This window comes from Hyperoodon ampullatus (genome assembly GCF_949752795.1).
Source record: "Hyperoodon ampullatus genome assembly, chromosome: 2".
NCBI lineage: Eukaryota > Metazoa > Chordata > Mammalia > Artiodactyla > Ziphiidae > Hyperoodon > Hyperoodon ampullatus.
The window spans coordinates 96978974-96993353 of record NC_136915.1 but is presented as its reverse complement, the minus strand read 5'-3'; the positions used below and the strand labels follow the sequence as shown (position 1 = coordinate 96993353).

At 39.1% G+C, this 14380-nt stretch overlaps 3 protein-coding genes across 3 annotated transcripts in view; 2 read left to right on the top strand and 1 right to left on the bottom strand.

Annotated features, from left to right (window-relative positions):
• AKNAD1 (AKNA domain containing 1) overlaps positions 1–3015 on the top strand; it is a gene marked incomplete at its 5' end in the record, with an annotated part of 33968 nt that extends 30953 nt beyond the window's left edge. The window contains 2 exons of the mRNA XM_079721508.1: positions 1815–1914; positions 2657–3015. Coding sequence (XP_079577634.1) covers positions 1815–1914; positions 2657–2788 — 232 coding nt within the window. The 3' untranslated portion in view covers positions 2789–3015. The remainder of the gene's footprint in view (positions 1–1814; positions 1915–2656) is intronic.
• Positions 3016–7255: 4240 nt separating this feature from the next.
• Positions 7256–14380, bottom strand: part of STXBP3 (syntaxin binding protein 3) — a gene marked incomplete at both ends in the record, with an annotated part of 53572 nt that continues 46447 nt past the window's right edge. The window contains 2 exons of the mRNA XM_079698343.1: positions 7256–7350; positions 8250–8398. Coding sequence (XP_079554469.1) covers positions 7256–7350; positions 8250–8398 — 244 coding nt within the window. The remainder of the gene's footprint in view (positions 7351–8249; positions 8399–14380) is intronic.
• LOC307048172 (large ribosomal subunit protein eL37-like) lies at positions 9137–9475 on the top strand. Its single transcript, XM_079697112.1, has one exon. The coding sequence runs from the start codon at positions 9147–9149 to the stop codon at positions 9438–9440; it is 294 nt and encodes a 97-aa protein (XP_079553238.1). The 5' UTR covers positions 9137–9146; the 3' UTR covers positions 9441–9475.

Genomic DNA, 14380 nt, shown 5'->3' with positions numbered 1-14380 from the left:
GACTTCTGCCCTGCCTTGTGTGTCTCTCCCTGTTCCTTTGTCAAATGGGACCCTCCTGAGGGGGAGTGAAGCCAAGTTACTAGAGACCAGTGGATATGACAGGAAAATGAAGGAGAAAGAGGGGAAGATAGAGAAGAGAGGAGGAGAGGCAAGAGAAGGGGGAGAAGAGAGCCTCGGCGACAGAGAAGGCAGATTTGTTGGCTACTTTCTTCTCTTCCTTCCTGGCGTTCTTCTTGTCTTCCATGGTGACATTTATCTTCTCTGTTTAGTCTCTATTTTCTGGAATTGTCTTAGTAACATAATTTAGTTTCTGACTCCTAGAATCCTTGCTCCTAAAGTGGAGAGGACTTCAGAAATCCATTCAGTTCAAACTCTTGGAAATTATTATCCCTCCATTTGCCAGATGAAGAAGTTGAGCCCGTAGACATGCCCAGGTCACACAGCTAGCACCAAGGGAACCTAGAATCCTGGTCTCTTGTCTGCTAATAAAACTCCATGTAAATGTTGAATTTCTTTTCTTGAATTCAGAATACTCGATGGCTATTTTCCATGTTCCCTAGTTTATTTACTTAGTAAAATTTTATGAAAGATTTCATTCATACAGAAAAGTTCAGGGAATGATACCCATATATCCACCATTTGGGGATCATTTTTGATGCTCTGAATCTGATCACAGCTAACAGTTTTCAGCTCATTCAAAACCAAAATGGATCTGTTTCCAGAGTGCAAATTCAAAATCCTCTTATGATGAATGTGAACTCATACCAGGAAAGTATGATTAACAAAATGGCTACCCATTGTTTGGAAGCATGCAATGAGCTTAGTGCATTAGATCACCTGCCCAAGATCACCTAGATCATAAGTAGTAGAGCCAGGATTCAAACCTAAGTCTGGCTAATATTTCAATCATTCAGTTATTCATTCAATGAATACTTGAGTGTCAGTAGCAGGACACTGCACAGGTGCTGAGGACACAGTGACAAAGTCAACTTCTGTCCCTGCCCTTACTTTTTTGGTAGAGGAAAAGGGGGCATACAGAGTGCTATTACCTAATTTGGGGGTTTAGGGAAGCTGAGTTCCAAAGGATAAGTATGAATGAAGTAGCAAGGGGATGGGGGAGTAAGAGTGAAGAACATGCCAGTCTAAGAGAGCCTTCTGGTGTGGAAAAGCCTTTGGCAAGTTCAGGAACAATGTAGCTGGAGCCTAAAAGAGGGAGAAGCAGTGGGGGAAAGATGGGGCCATGAGATGAGCAGGGCTAGGCTGTGCAGGGGCTTGTCGGCTGCAGGAAGGATTTCAGACTCTTAGGTATAATGGGAAGCCAATGAGATTTTTTAACCAGAGTGTTTTTTAAAGTTTTCCAGTGTTTTAAAAATCACTCTAACTACTAAGGGAGAGGGAATGGATTAGAGGAGTCAAGGATTGGAGCACAGAGGCCAAGTAAGAGGCTAGTATGGTAATCCAGGTGGAATGATGGCAGCTTGGCCAAGGGTGGTAGAAAAGGAAAGAGAGAAGTCTAGTATTCAAGAGCTATTTAGGAGGCAGAATCGACAGTGTAGCTGAGTGACCAGAGTTGAGGCTGTGTGCAGTCACACTCACTCAGTCTGAACCCCACTACCCACTACCATAGTGCAGTGCAGTGTGTATGAAGGTAGCCACTGGGGAGTTCTTGGGTTTGTGTCTTGGTTGTGTGTCCTTGGGCAGAGGGTGCACAAACTCCTCGCCCCCAACACACACACACACAGCCACTACTGAACCACAGAGTTGAGGATGGCACTTTATAATAAAGTATCAATGTGCTTTTGCCTTTTTTACAGTTCAGACCTTGCTACACCCTCACCCCATTCCCACTCCTGCAGGATTTCTGAAAGCACATCCTCAAGTAACTTTACCGGTATCGAAGAAATGGAATCTGAGGTGAGGACTTAGAAAAAAACACTCTAGAATCTTTGCAGCTTGTAAGTTTGGTCTTGATGACCACAAAACTGATGGCTTTTAAATTATTATAGTATGAGAGCATCAGAAAATGCTCTGCTAAAACAACTTGTGCTCAGCACTAACATAAAGACAGCCTGAGAAGCCACATGGTTTGTATTATTCCTAAATTGGTTCCAAGGGATATTTCCTGGAGAAAATGTTTTGTGGGTGGTGCCTCAGCTACAGGATTCCCCGGTGCAGACCTGAAGGCATGCCACTCGCAAGTTTGTTCCAGGGACACTGGGGTTAGAGCTATCAGTAGATTCCTATTTTCAATCAGGTTACTTTCAAATGCTGCCACAGCATGTGCTGCATCCCTGGGTGCCCTCTCAGTGGTTATGGCCCCTAAATCTCCTTCAATGCCCCTCCCCCCAAGAGCTTTTCTTCTTTGTCACGGATCTCTTTTTCCACAGCAGGAAAACAGCCCAGCAGGTTGCTGACTTCACCCTCTGATTCATGCTCATCAGTCACGTGTTGGTCTTTTTTCTGTCCCTTTCTCTACAAAATATATTCCATCTCAGACTGGTTTCCTAGGAAACCAAGCCTCAAAAACAGAAATAGACTGGGTGGAAAACAAATACTTCAAAAATTCCACTTTCCAATGTTCAATAATGAGGTAACCCAATTAACAGAAGCAGTAGTAAATTTATGTAACTAAAACGTGTGGACTTTTCCTCTGTAGATTTTAAACTCATCTTTGGATCATGCCCTAAGGACAGCAACTATTTTGAAACAAACTACTGATCAAATGATTAGAACTATTGCAGAAGATCTTGCCGAAGTACAGAGATGGAGGAACAGACTGAACTACTAGTTTGACTCAAGGCAACCAAGGATTAAAAAAAAATGCAGGGAAAACTTGGTCTTCACCCCAGAAGTATTTTACTTATTACACAACTTATGAAGATGACTTTCTAGAGAAAACACCAAAACTGCAAGAAACGGGGGACACAATGTGCTAAAATGAAAAAATGGACCTCTGATTCTTAAAAATCAAAATCCACACATATTTGCTTAAAAATAAATCTATGTTATTCCTAACTCATAATAAAAGAAATCAAAATAATGAAATATACTTTTACCTATTAGTGTGGCAAAAACTAAAGTTTGAAAGGAAGTAAACATGTGCTTCAGAGATAGTAAATCGTTTCAGTTAGGAGCAACAACGAAAAAAGTCTTTTTCAGGGTCTTGATACCAGAATCTGTAACTGCTCATTCTACCGAGGGTGGAGTGGGGTAGGGAATCAGCTTATACTAGGAATTTATGTGTGATGACCTCTTATGTCTTCAAATCCAGTAAGAAATTTAGGAAACAAAGGGTCTCTCCAGCTCTAAGCCTAAAATGTATGTGAAATCTGAGGCCTAAACTGTAGGCCTCAAAGGATCTCCTATCAGTGTGATAGGGCAGAGTGATCACTGAGGTGTGCGGTGATTGAATGGACCAATGTTTGCTGTCATCACACTCTTAGTTCCATTTATCACAGGGCATTGGATTACTATGAATGTCTGTTCCACACATGTACTAACCCTGGACAGATAGTTACCAAGGCATACAAAGATCTCAGATAAAATGCAGACACCAAAAATTTAACCCTCTCACTGGCAATGTACTGTTCTCATGCTCAGTCTCAAAGAGAGCTGTTTGTTAGACTGGTGGTTGCCAAGGGGCAGGGGGTTGGGGGAGGGATGGAGTGGGAGGTTGAGGTTAGCAGACGTAAGCTTTTACATATAGAATGGATAAACAACAAGTTCCTACTGTATAGCGCAGAGAACTATATTCACTATCCTATGATAAACCATAATGGAAAAGAATACATTAAAAGAAAAGCATATATATGTATAACTGAATCACTTTGCTGTACAGCAGTAATTAACACAACATTGCAAATCAACTATACTTCAATTAAAAAAACCCAAAGAGCTGTTTATTAATGTCACCTTTCCTCTCCACATATACATGTCATCCAGGTTAAATTATATAACCTCTCTGTGCCTTTTGTTTTTCTCAGCTTAAAAATGGAGATGATAATAGTGCCTATCCTCACAGGATTAAATGAGAAGACTGAATGAGGTAATATAAACACTTAAAAACAGTGCCTCACATATAAAGCACAAAGTAAGCATTTGCACATTATTATTTTATTATCATTACTTAGTAAAATACCAAGTTCTAAAATTAATATATCAAAAATAGAAACTTTCCTATATATAAAAAAATCCAGGGCTTCCCTGGTGGCACAGTGGTTAGGAATCCACCTGCCAATGCAGGGAACACGGGTTTGATCCCTGGTCTGGGAAGATCCCACATGCTGCGGAGCAACTACTCCCGTGCGCCACAACTACTGAGCCTGTGCTCTAGAGCCTGCAAGCCACAACTATTGAAGCCAACGTGCCTAGAGCCCGTGCTCCGCAACAAGAGAAGCCACCGCAATGACAAGCCCGCACACTGCAACGAAGAGTAGCCCCCACTCGCCACAACTAAAAGGAAAGCCTGCGTGCAGCAACGAAGACCCAACGCAGCCAAAAAAATTAATTAATTAATTTAAAAAAATCTGTTTGAAAAGCATAATAGAAGATCCAATTCACATGGAACCATGAAAAATATTATGGCGATATGCAGTATCTATAAAAAGAAAATAATGATTCTTAAGGTCATATTTTCCCTAAATTAACCTATAAATTTACTGTAAACCTAATGAAAATATCAAAATAACTTTTGGTATTAACGAGACTAAAGTTCATTTTTAAAAAATGTAATACCCAGGGAATTTCTGAAAAATAACGGTAATTTTGGTATGGGTGGAACAGAGATTACGTCCACATATTAACACACCATGAATCAAAATAGGGAATAAACTGGGAGCCTGGGACTGACATATACACACAACTATATATAAAATAGATAACTAATAAGGACCTACTGTATAGCACAGGGAACTCTACTCAATAGTCTGTAATGACTTATATGGGAAAAGAATGGTATATGTATAACTGATTCACTTTGCCACACACCTGAAACTAATACAACATTGTACATCAACTATATTCCAATAAAAAATTTAAAAAATAAAATAGAGAAAAAGAGATACAAACTATGAGTCAATAAAACAGAATCCAGAAATAGACCAAAATACAAACTTAGTTTATGAGAAAGGTAGTATTTCAGTTCAGTTGGGGAAAGAGGGATTACCCAATAAAATTTGGTATAGTATCTATTTAGAAAGAAATAAGGATGGATCTCTGTTAAATACTGTATCAGTCAGGGTTCACGGAAGGAACAGAAACTCCTCTAGATATTCCAAGAAGTGTTTTAACATAGAGAATTAAGTCCTTAAAAATCATGGGAAAAGCTGTAAGGGCAGAAACTAGGGGCCATATTTTTAGATTCAAGGTCATATCACCATCTGATCCAGAGAATAGGAAGCTAATGCCACCAGTTGCCAGCAGCATTGCCTCATACCCATGAAGCAGGTGACAGACACTAAAATGTGGATTCTGGTTGCTACAAACAACTCCTGTCGGCAGCAACTTGCTTGTCCATTGGCACAGCTGCAGCAGATGGCCTCTGCCTCCCTTCTAACTTCAAAACTTGACCAAATGCAAGTCGTTGGCAGAATCTAACCTGTTCAGAACCCCACTTACCTTTGAGTCTGCAAAACTTCCTTTTTAGCTTTCATCCCCTGTGGTATGGAATGGGGAGGCATGGGACATAATGCCAAGTGCTAAGAGACAATGTCTAGCATACATCATACTAAAACCAATTCCAGATGGATAAAAGAGTTACCTGTAAAAAAAAAAATGAAACTATCAAAATGCTCTAGAAGATCGATGGGTGAATTTACAATCTCGGGTGCAAAGATATTTCTAAGTAAACATAAATTTGCAAGCCACAGAGGAAAAGTGATGGATTGATCTACATAAAAATTTTATTTTTTTAGTATTTATTTATTTAATTTATTTATTTATTTGGCTCCATCGGGTCTTAGTTGTGGCACGCGGGATCTTTAGTTGCTGTATGTGGGGTCTTTTTAGTTGTGGTGTGCGGGATCTTTTAGTTGCGGCATGCCAACACTAGGTTGCAGCATGGCAGCGTGTAGGATCTAGTTCCCTGACCAGGGATCGAATCCAGGCCCCCTGCATTGAGAGCGTGGAGTCTTAGCCCCTGGACCACCAGGGAAGTCCCTACATAAAAATTTTAAATGGTGATATCTAGCAGTATTTTAAATGCACAAATACTTTAGACAGCTATGTCCTCGCTAGATATTTATATTATAGAAATATTTGTGTAAGTTTGCACAGGTATGTACCCAAACAATGCAGCATTATTTGTAAGAGCAAAACTCTGAAGATGAGTGATATATAAATTACAGTCCACTCTATGATAGAACACTATGAGGCCAGGTAAAAGGAGAGATCTGAAATGAAGATGTTCCCTTTGTATAACACACGTGCACACATATCCTTACATTATCTAACCGTACACAAAGATTACATTATTATTTTCTTAGGTCAAAGGGAGTTATCTTGGTGGGAAGATTATGATGCATTCTTTTTCTTCTTTGTAATTCTCTGACTTAGAACTTTAAAATTTCCCAATTTCCCCTTCCTCCCTGCCAAAAAACAGAGATAATTTTTGTCAGTATATATTTATTTTCTCTTAGAATGTTCATGATTATTTTTGTTTGCTAATTTAAACATACATTATTCAGAATTATACAAAATTGTGTTCTTCAGAAGTATCTAGCAAGAGTATATACTGTGAAATCATTCTATTCCTATTAATGACTAACTTACTTTACATATAAAAGAAGTTATGAATTTCAGTTGAAAGAAAAACTGCACTTATAGGAAATCATTCTATCATACATACAAGTTCACAGTTTTTACTTTTACAACCTTTTCATTTAAAATCATTCTTTCCCAAAAAACTATACTTCAGCATTAGACAGATAAGTATCTAATAAGTAATTAGTATGTACATAGGTGGCTGTGAAAAATTACCCACAACTGTAATATATTCTGTTCCAAAGCTGAAAATATTTCCTTTTAGAAAGCATTTTAACATTTCTTCTCATCATCTATAAAGCAGCAACAATATTTAAATTAAAAATAGCAAATCCAATGATATGCAATCATAAACAGTCCCTTAAGAAATATATTTGAAAAGTCATTATTCCTTAAAATATTTACATTTTTTAAATTACATGACAGCCACAATGTCTTGATCTACTTTAGTTGATCAAATTAATAAGAATCTCCAAATCCCTCCCCAGCTAAAATGCTATTCATCTTTAATAAAGGAGACTTTATCCTTGGGTTTATTCAGCATCTTTATATCATCCAACAGCTTTTTGGGTGTTAAAATATGCGTGGAACCTGGTAGAGGAAAAGAGAAATTTTCAGAGGCCAGCAGTTAAATCAATTTTCCTTGGCTAATTATATTGTCCTGTCCTTCAAATATGCAAAGTGCAGTAGCTTGGGGCAACTTAACAAAATTTCTATAGGATGCCTTCCTGAAATCTGCCTAAACTACAGTATTTCAATCCTTCCTCTTCATTGAGCACACTCAGTAACCCTTCAAAAACACTGCCCACTCCTAGTCCTTTGTCCACTTTGTGCTATATATTGATAAACTGAAGACCAAAACTGGAGGTTAGTCTGTCCTCCTGACAAAACAGCAACAGGCACTGTGAGTTCAGTCACAGAGAACTGTTAAGCAGTGCCGCAGATCGAGGCTTGGTGTATAAACGCGGCACCTCCAAGGGTCAGGAGACTTTCAGTATCAGTGGCTTTGACTGAAATTCTTAAAACTAAATTCCACACAGGCCTGGCCAATGTCAGGTCCACAGACAGAAAAAATTTCAAGATATTTCTGTAGTAGAAATGCATGTTTCAAAAATTATTTAATCATGAGGGCAAGAAAAGGATAGGATGTAATATTTTAAAGGATATATTCTTTATGTAATATTTAGAATATTATAAAGAATATATATAATATATAATACATTATATAATATATTATAAAGAATATTATAACAAATATAATATTTCTGAAGCTCATTCTCTCAAAATCAGAATTTTAATTAAAAAAAATCAAAAAAGTCAACCAGAAAAAAACTCTGGTACATCAGATAAAACACACTATGATTTAAAAAATACTTTTTTTGCACTGAACAATTTAGTCCTAAATGTAAATTACAAGATAAAGTTTTACATATATATTTTTGCATTTAGAGTTTTAAAAAAAACAGAAAAGAGGAAAACTCAAGTCTTACCAATAATAACTTCACAGGATTTATGTGCCTGAGATACTTCATAAGCACAACGCATTTCAGAGTATGTAATTCCTCCGATTACAAAAACAATCAGCTTAGACCCATTTTTTCGATCCTCTAAATAATTAGCTCTGGGTTTCTGCCGAGCACTAAAAAATAAACACAAACACGTTAAAAATATTTCCAAAGCCATACTGCTTATAGTCTTTTAAAAGAGCCCAACTCAAGCAAACTCAAATTTGGCACCAACTGCATTGATTTTAAGGAAATGACTTAACTATGGTGTGACTGGAGCATCAAGGGCCAGGCAGGACAGCCCCACTTTAAGTTCAATTTTGATCTACAGAGTTTGAACAAAAGACTCATAATCTAGCTCAGCACTTTTACCTTTAAAATAGAGCTAAGGCCCTGTCTTATTTATTTCAGATAAAGACATAGTATACCTGAGAAGTCTCTGACTTCCTGAAGTCAAAAAAGGGGGGGTGGTGGCATTGAGACAATAGGGTTTTAAAGACATAGAGGGGGTGGGGGAGGCACAGGTGCTGCTTTGGAGCTGACGTGGTACCAGAACGTCCCTTGCTGGAACTCTACTAGTAAAGTATGATTATAGGAGATATCGAACACATATCTGCACTCCTGTGTTCACAATAGTCAAGATATGAAACAACCTAAATGTCCATCAATGAACAAATGGATAGAGAAAATGGTATATATATAGAGTGGAATATTATTCAGGCTTAAAAAAGAAGCAAATTCTTCCATTTGCAACAACATGAATGAACCTGAAGGATATTATGCTAATTGAAAAAGGCCAGACTCAGAAAGACTGCATGATCTCACTTATATGTGGAATCTAAAATAGTCAAACTGCTCTTTGGTCTCAGTGGCAGAAGCGAGATGACGAAGGAAACGTCATCATTTGGAAAGCATTGGAATAAGACGCACATGTTGTGCCGCTGTTGTGGCTCTACGGCCTACCACCTTCAGAAGTCGACCTGTGGCAAATGTGGCTACACTGCCAAGCAGAAGAGAAACTATAACTGGAGTGCTAAAGCTAAAAGACGAAGTACCACCTGGACTGGTCGAATGAGGCACCTAAAAATTGTATACCACAGATTCAGGCATGGGTTCCGTGAAAGAAAAACACCTAAGTCCAAGAGGGCAGCTGTTGCAGCAACCAGTTTATCTTAATGAATAGTCATGCAATAAATGTTCTGGTTTTAAATAAAAAAATAAAATAAAATAAAAAAGCCAAATTGATAGAAGTGGAGGGTACAATGTTGGTTGCCAGGGAATGGGTGGAGAGGAAAAAGAGGCAATGTTGTTCAAAGGGCACAAAGTTTCAACTATGCAAGATGAGTAAGTTCTAGAAATCTAATGTACAGCATGGTGACTATAGTTAACAAAACTGTACTGTATATTTGAAATATGCTAAGAGGATAGATCTTAAATTAAGTCTTTATGCCACAAAAGAAAGCAAAGAAAAAAAAAGGAAAAAAAGAAAATGGTAATTATGGATATATTAACTAGTTTGTGGTGATTTCCCAATGTATATGTATCAAAACATCAAGTTGTATACCTTAAAAATATATGTTATGGGCTTCCCTGGTGGCGCAGTGGTTGAGAGTCCGCCTGCCGATGCAGGGGACACGGGTTCGTGCCCCGGTCTGGGAAGATCCCACATGCCGCGGAGCGGCTGGGCCCGTGAGCCATGGCTGCTGGGCCTGCGCGTCCGGAGCCTGTGCTCCGCAACGGGAGAGGCCGCAGCAGTGAGAGGCCTGCGTACCACAAAAAAAAAAAAAAAAAAAAAAAAAAAAAAAATATATGTTATGAAGTCAATTGTAACTCAATAATGCTGTTAAAAAAAAAAAGAGAGAGCCACCTGGGTTTCAACTCTGATTCTGCTTCTTTTTAATTCTCTATGACTTTTAGCAAGTTACTTAACCTCTCTCTAAACCTAAAGGGTTGTTTTCAAGATTAAATGAAATAATGTACAGAATACACTAAGTATGGAATCTGGTACTAGGAAAGCACTAAACAAATAGAACTACAATATCTACTACTTCCCCTCTTAGATTGCTCTAGATCTGCGCACTGGCCAAGATAGCAGCCACTAGCCACATGAGGCTATTTAAATTTAAATTAACTAAAATTAAAAATTCAGTTTCTCAGTCATGGTATGTGGCTAGTGGTTATCATACAGGACAGTGCAGATATAGGACATTTCCATCACTGCAATAAAGTTGTATTGGGTAGCACTGCCCTAGGTCATAGAAATCACTATTTTTGTTCCCATACCCCACTAGTAAAAATTCTGAGCTTTTATTTGAAAAGTAAATAAATATTTTAAAATAAACACGTACATCTATTAAAAATATATATTAGGGCTTCCCTGGTGGCGCAGTGGTTGAGAGTCCGCCTGCCGATGCAGGGGACACGGGTTCGTGCCCCGGTCCGGGAGGATCCCACATGGCGCGGAGCGGCTGGGCCCATGAGCCATGGCCGCTGAGCCTGCGCGTCCGGAGCCTGTGCTCCACAACGGGAGAGGCCACAACAGTGAGAGGCCCGCGTACGGCAAAAAAAAAAAAAAAAAAAAATATATATATATATATATATTAGTTTATAAATTATATATGTGTACTAGTATATACTAATAAAGCTTAATTTCTCCTTTTTCTAGTGTAAAAATAATACCCAATAGATCATCTTATTACCCACTTTGGAAACCATATACTAGATGACCTCTAAGACCCTGCAATGTAGGATATCATGGTAAACTTTTAAAAAATAAATTCACTCATTTATTTTTGGCTGCACTGGGTCTTTGTTGCTGCACGCGGGCTTTCTCTAGTTGTGACGAGCGGGGACTACTCTTCATTGTGGTGCATGGGCTTCCCACTGCAGTGGCTTCTCTTGTTGTGAAGCACAGGCTGTAGGCGCACAGGCTTCAGTAGTTGTGGCTCGTGGGCTTTAGAGCGCAGGCTCAGTAGTTGTGGTGCATGGGCTTAGCTGCTCCATGGGATGTGGGATCTTCCCAGACCAGGGCTTGAACCCGTGTCCCCTGCATTGGCAGGCAGATTCTTTTTTTTAAATAAATAAATTTATTTATTTATTTATTGGCTGCGTTGGATCTTTGTTGCTGTGTGCGAGCTTTCTCTAGTTGCAGTGAGTGGGGGCTACTCTTTGTTGCGGTGCGCGGGCTTCTCATTGCGGTGGCTTCTCTTTGCCGTGGAGCACAGGCTCTAGGCACACGGGCTGAAGTAGTTGTGGCACACGGGCTCAGTAGCTCCACGGCATGTGGGATCTTCCAGGACCAGGGCTCGAACCCGTGTCCCCTGAACTGGCAGGCAGATTCTCAACCACTACGCCACCAAGGAAGTCCCAGCAGGCAGATTCTTAACCAGTGTGCCACCAGGGAAGTCCACGGTAAACTTTTTTTTTTTTGCGGTACGCGGGCCTCTTACTGTTGTGGCCTCTCCCACTGCAGAGCACAGGCTCCGGATGCGCAGGCCCAGCGGCCATGGCTCATGGGCCCAGCCGCTCTGCGGCATGTGGGATCTTCCCGGACCGGGGCACGAACCCGTGTCCCCTGCATCGGCAGGCGGACTCTCAACCACTGCACCACCAGGGAAGCCCCCACGGTAAACTTTTAATAATGTTCTCAGTCTAGCCTTTTGGATGGTAATTTCCATCTGCCATCTTAAAGAATGACGAGGTAGTAAACAACAGAAATAGTAAAGAGACTTAGTAGCTGGTTTTGAAAGATGAAACAGGAACAAGATACACTCTTGGTTCCCATACAAAATAAATCAAGGACATACTAAAAGTACAACCTTGGTTTAAAAACTTTCCAAAGAGTGAAATAAAGTAAGAAAGCAAAAGAAAAGAAAGTAATATTGCTCAAAATGATTATGTGATTGTAACGATTTTTAAATTTCTGAATAGCAATTTTAGGACAATAGGATTACATATAATTTGTTTCACATAAATGTGTAAGACACTGTGTTAGTGTTTTACACTCTGAAAGACACATAAGTAATGATTAAATCCCTGTATCCTGAAAATCTCACTCTAGAAAGCACCTAGAGGCATTGGTTAAAATAAGAGCAAACATCTTTTTAAAAGCATAGCTGAAAGTAAACAAGTAAGAGCAATCTTCAAGGGCCAGCAGCAGTACAAAGGAAACTAAAAACTAGAGTGGTAAACTGAGTTGAGGCTTGCTCTGCCTTATAGTGTTAGTCTAATCTTAGCAAACAAGGGGTCTGGGTGTTTCCCTGTTTAATGAACACAGAAGACAAAGTCTTGGATATTGTGCAAGGTAGAGATGGGGAGGTGACACCCCTGCATAAGGTCAGGACACACTCAAAAGCAAGGGGAGATGACAAAGAAGCTTCTTGCCTGATAATTCAACACAGGCCTGTCTCGCGAGAGCTCTAATTTACACTACCTTCATAGGCTGGGGAACCCCAACTGAGAAATTAACACACAAAAGAAAAAAGTCTCTAACCTTGGCAGAAGCAAATGCAAAACCTCTCTGAAGGTACCCACTCTCAATCCTGGCTACTGAAATAAGCTCAGAATCCAAAATTATGAAGCACACGAGGAAATAAGCAAGCACAAGTGTCTGCAGAATGAAAAAGCAGTAAAATTAGACCCCAAAGAATGTCAGATGTTGAATTTAGTAAAAAATAGTCTAAAATTATGTTGAAAATGATAAATGATAATAAAGTAGAACAGAAAGCATGACAAAATAAGAACAAAGAAGTTCAAGCATATTTGAAAAAGAAACAAGGAGAACTTCTAAAATAAAGGAAAAGTAAAGTCAATGAACATAGAAGCTCAAAAAATATATACATATATATAGTTTACTCAGAAGATTAGGCACAAATTTAAGAAAGAACTAAAGAATTGAAAACTAAATCCAAAGAAAAATTTCCAAAATGAAACCAAAAGTAAAAGAAATATTAAAACTTGAGAGATTACGAGGCATGAAGATAAAATGAGATGTTCGAATAAAACCAAGACTGCAGAAGTGGCAATATTTGAAGAATTTATGAAAGATATGAAACTTCAGATTTTAGGAAACACACTGAATCCCAAGGAAAGAAATAAAATAAACCCTCAGGCAGACACAGCATAGGAAATGTACAGAATATCAAAGACGAAAAGCACCAGAGAGAAAAGGCAAATTACCTATAAAAGTACGACAAAACTGTCTGAAAACACCCCATCCCCATACACACACCTTCCCGAGAGCTAAAATGGAAACCAAGAAACAGGAGAATAACATTTCAAAGTGTTGAGTGAAAATTAACATGAGCCTAGAAATTCAAAGCTATCATGTAAGAACAATGACAAAATGAAGACATTTTCAGACAGACAAAACCACAGAGACCCTACCACCAACAGACCCACACTGAAGAAACTTCTAAAGGATATATTTCAGAAAACAAATGAGCCCAAAAAACGGGATGCAAGGGACTCCCCTGGTGGTGCAGTGGTTAAGAATCTGCCTGCTAATGCAGGGGACACAGGTTCGATCCCTGGTCTGGGAAGATCCCACAAGCCATGGAGCAACTAAGCCCGTGTGCCACAACTACTGAGCCAGTGCTCTAGAGCCCATGAGCCACAACTACTGAGCCCACATGCCACAACTAGTGAAGCCCATGCACCTAGAGCCCATGCTCCACAACAAGAGAAGCCACTGCAATGAGAAGCCTGCGCACAACAAAGAGTAGACCCCGCTTGCTGCAACTCCTGCGTGCAGCAACAAAGACCAACGCAGCCAAAAATAAAATAAAATAAATTAATTTTAAAAAAAGGGATGAAAGCAGAAGTGGTGCGCGATATAACTGGTTAGTATGCACACACAACTAAAAAAATAATGCTCATCATTAATTTGGGAAATAAAAAAGATATAAGGTGAAAACAATAAAGAATTAAGAGAACATTTAAAGGGTGCGTAGTTTGAATTAAGTTGTTCTGAAGTTCTATACTGTTCATGAGAAGGGCAAAGATAACTAATCTCAGACTTTGGTGAGTCAAAGAAGTGTACTAAAATTCTAAGGATAATAGCTACAAAAGTACAAAAAGGCTATATAACTTCCAAACCAGGAGAAAAGGGAAAAATA

Excerpts from the sequence above, each read along its gene's own strand:
- LOC307048172 (XM_079697112.1), top strand. The coding sequence starts at position 9,147 with ATGACGAAGGAAACGTCATCATTTGGAAAGCATTGGAATAAGACGCAC.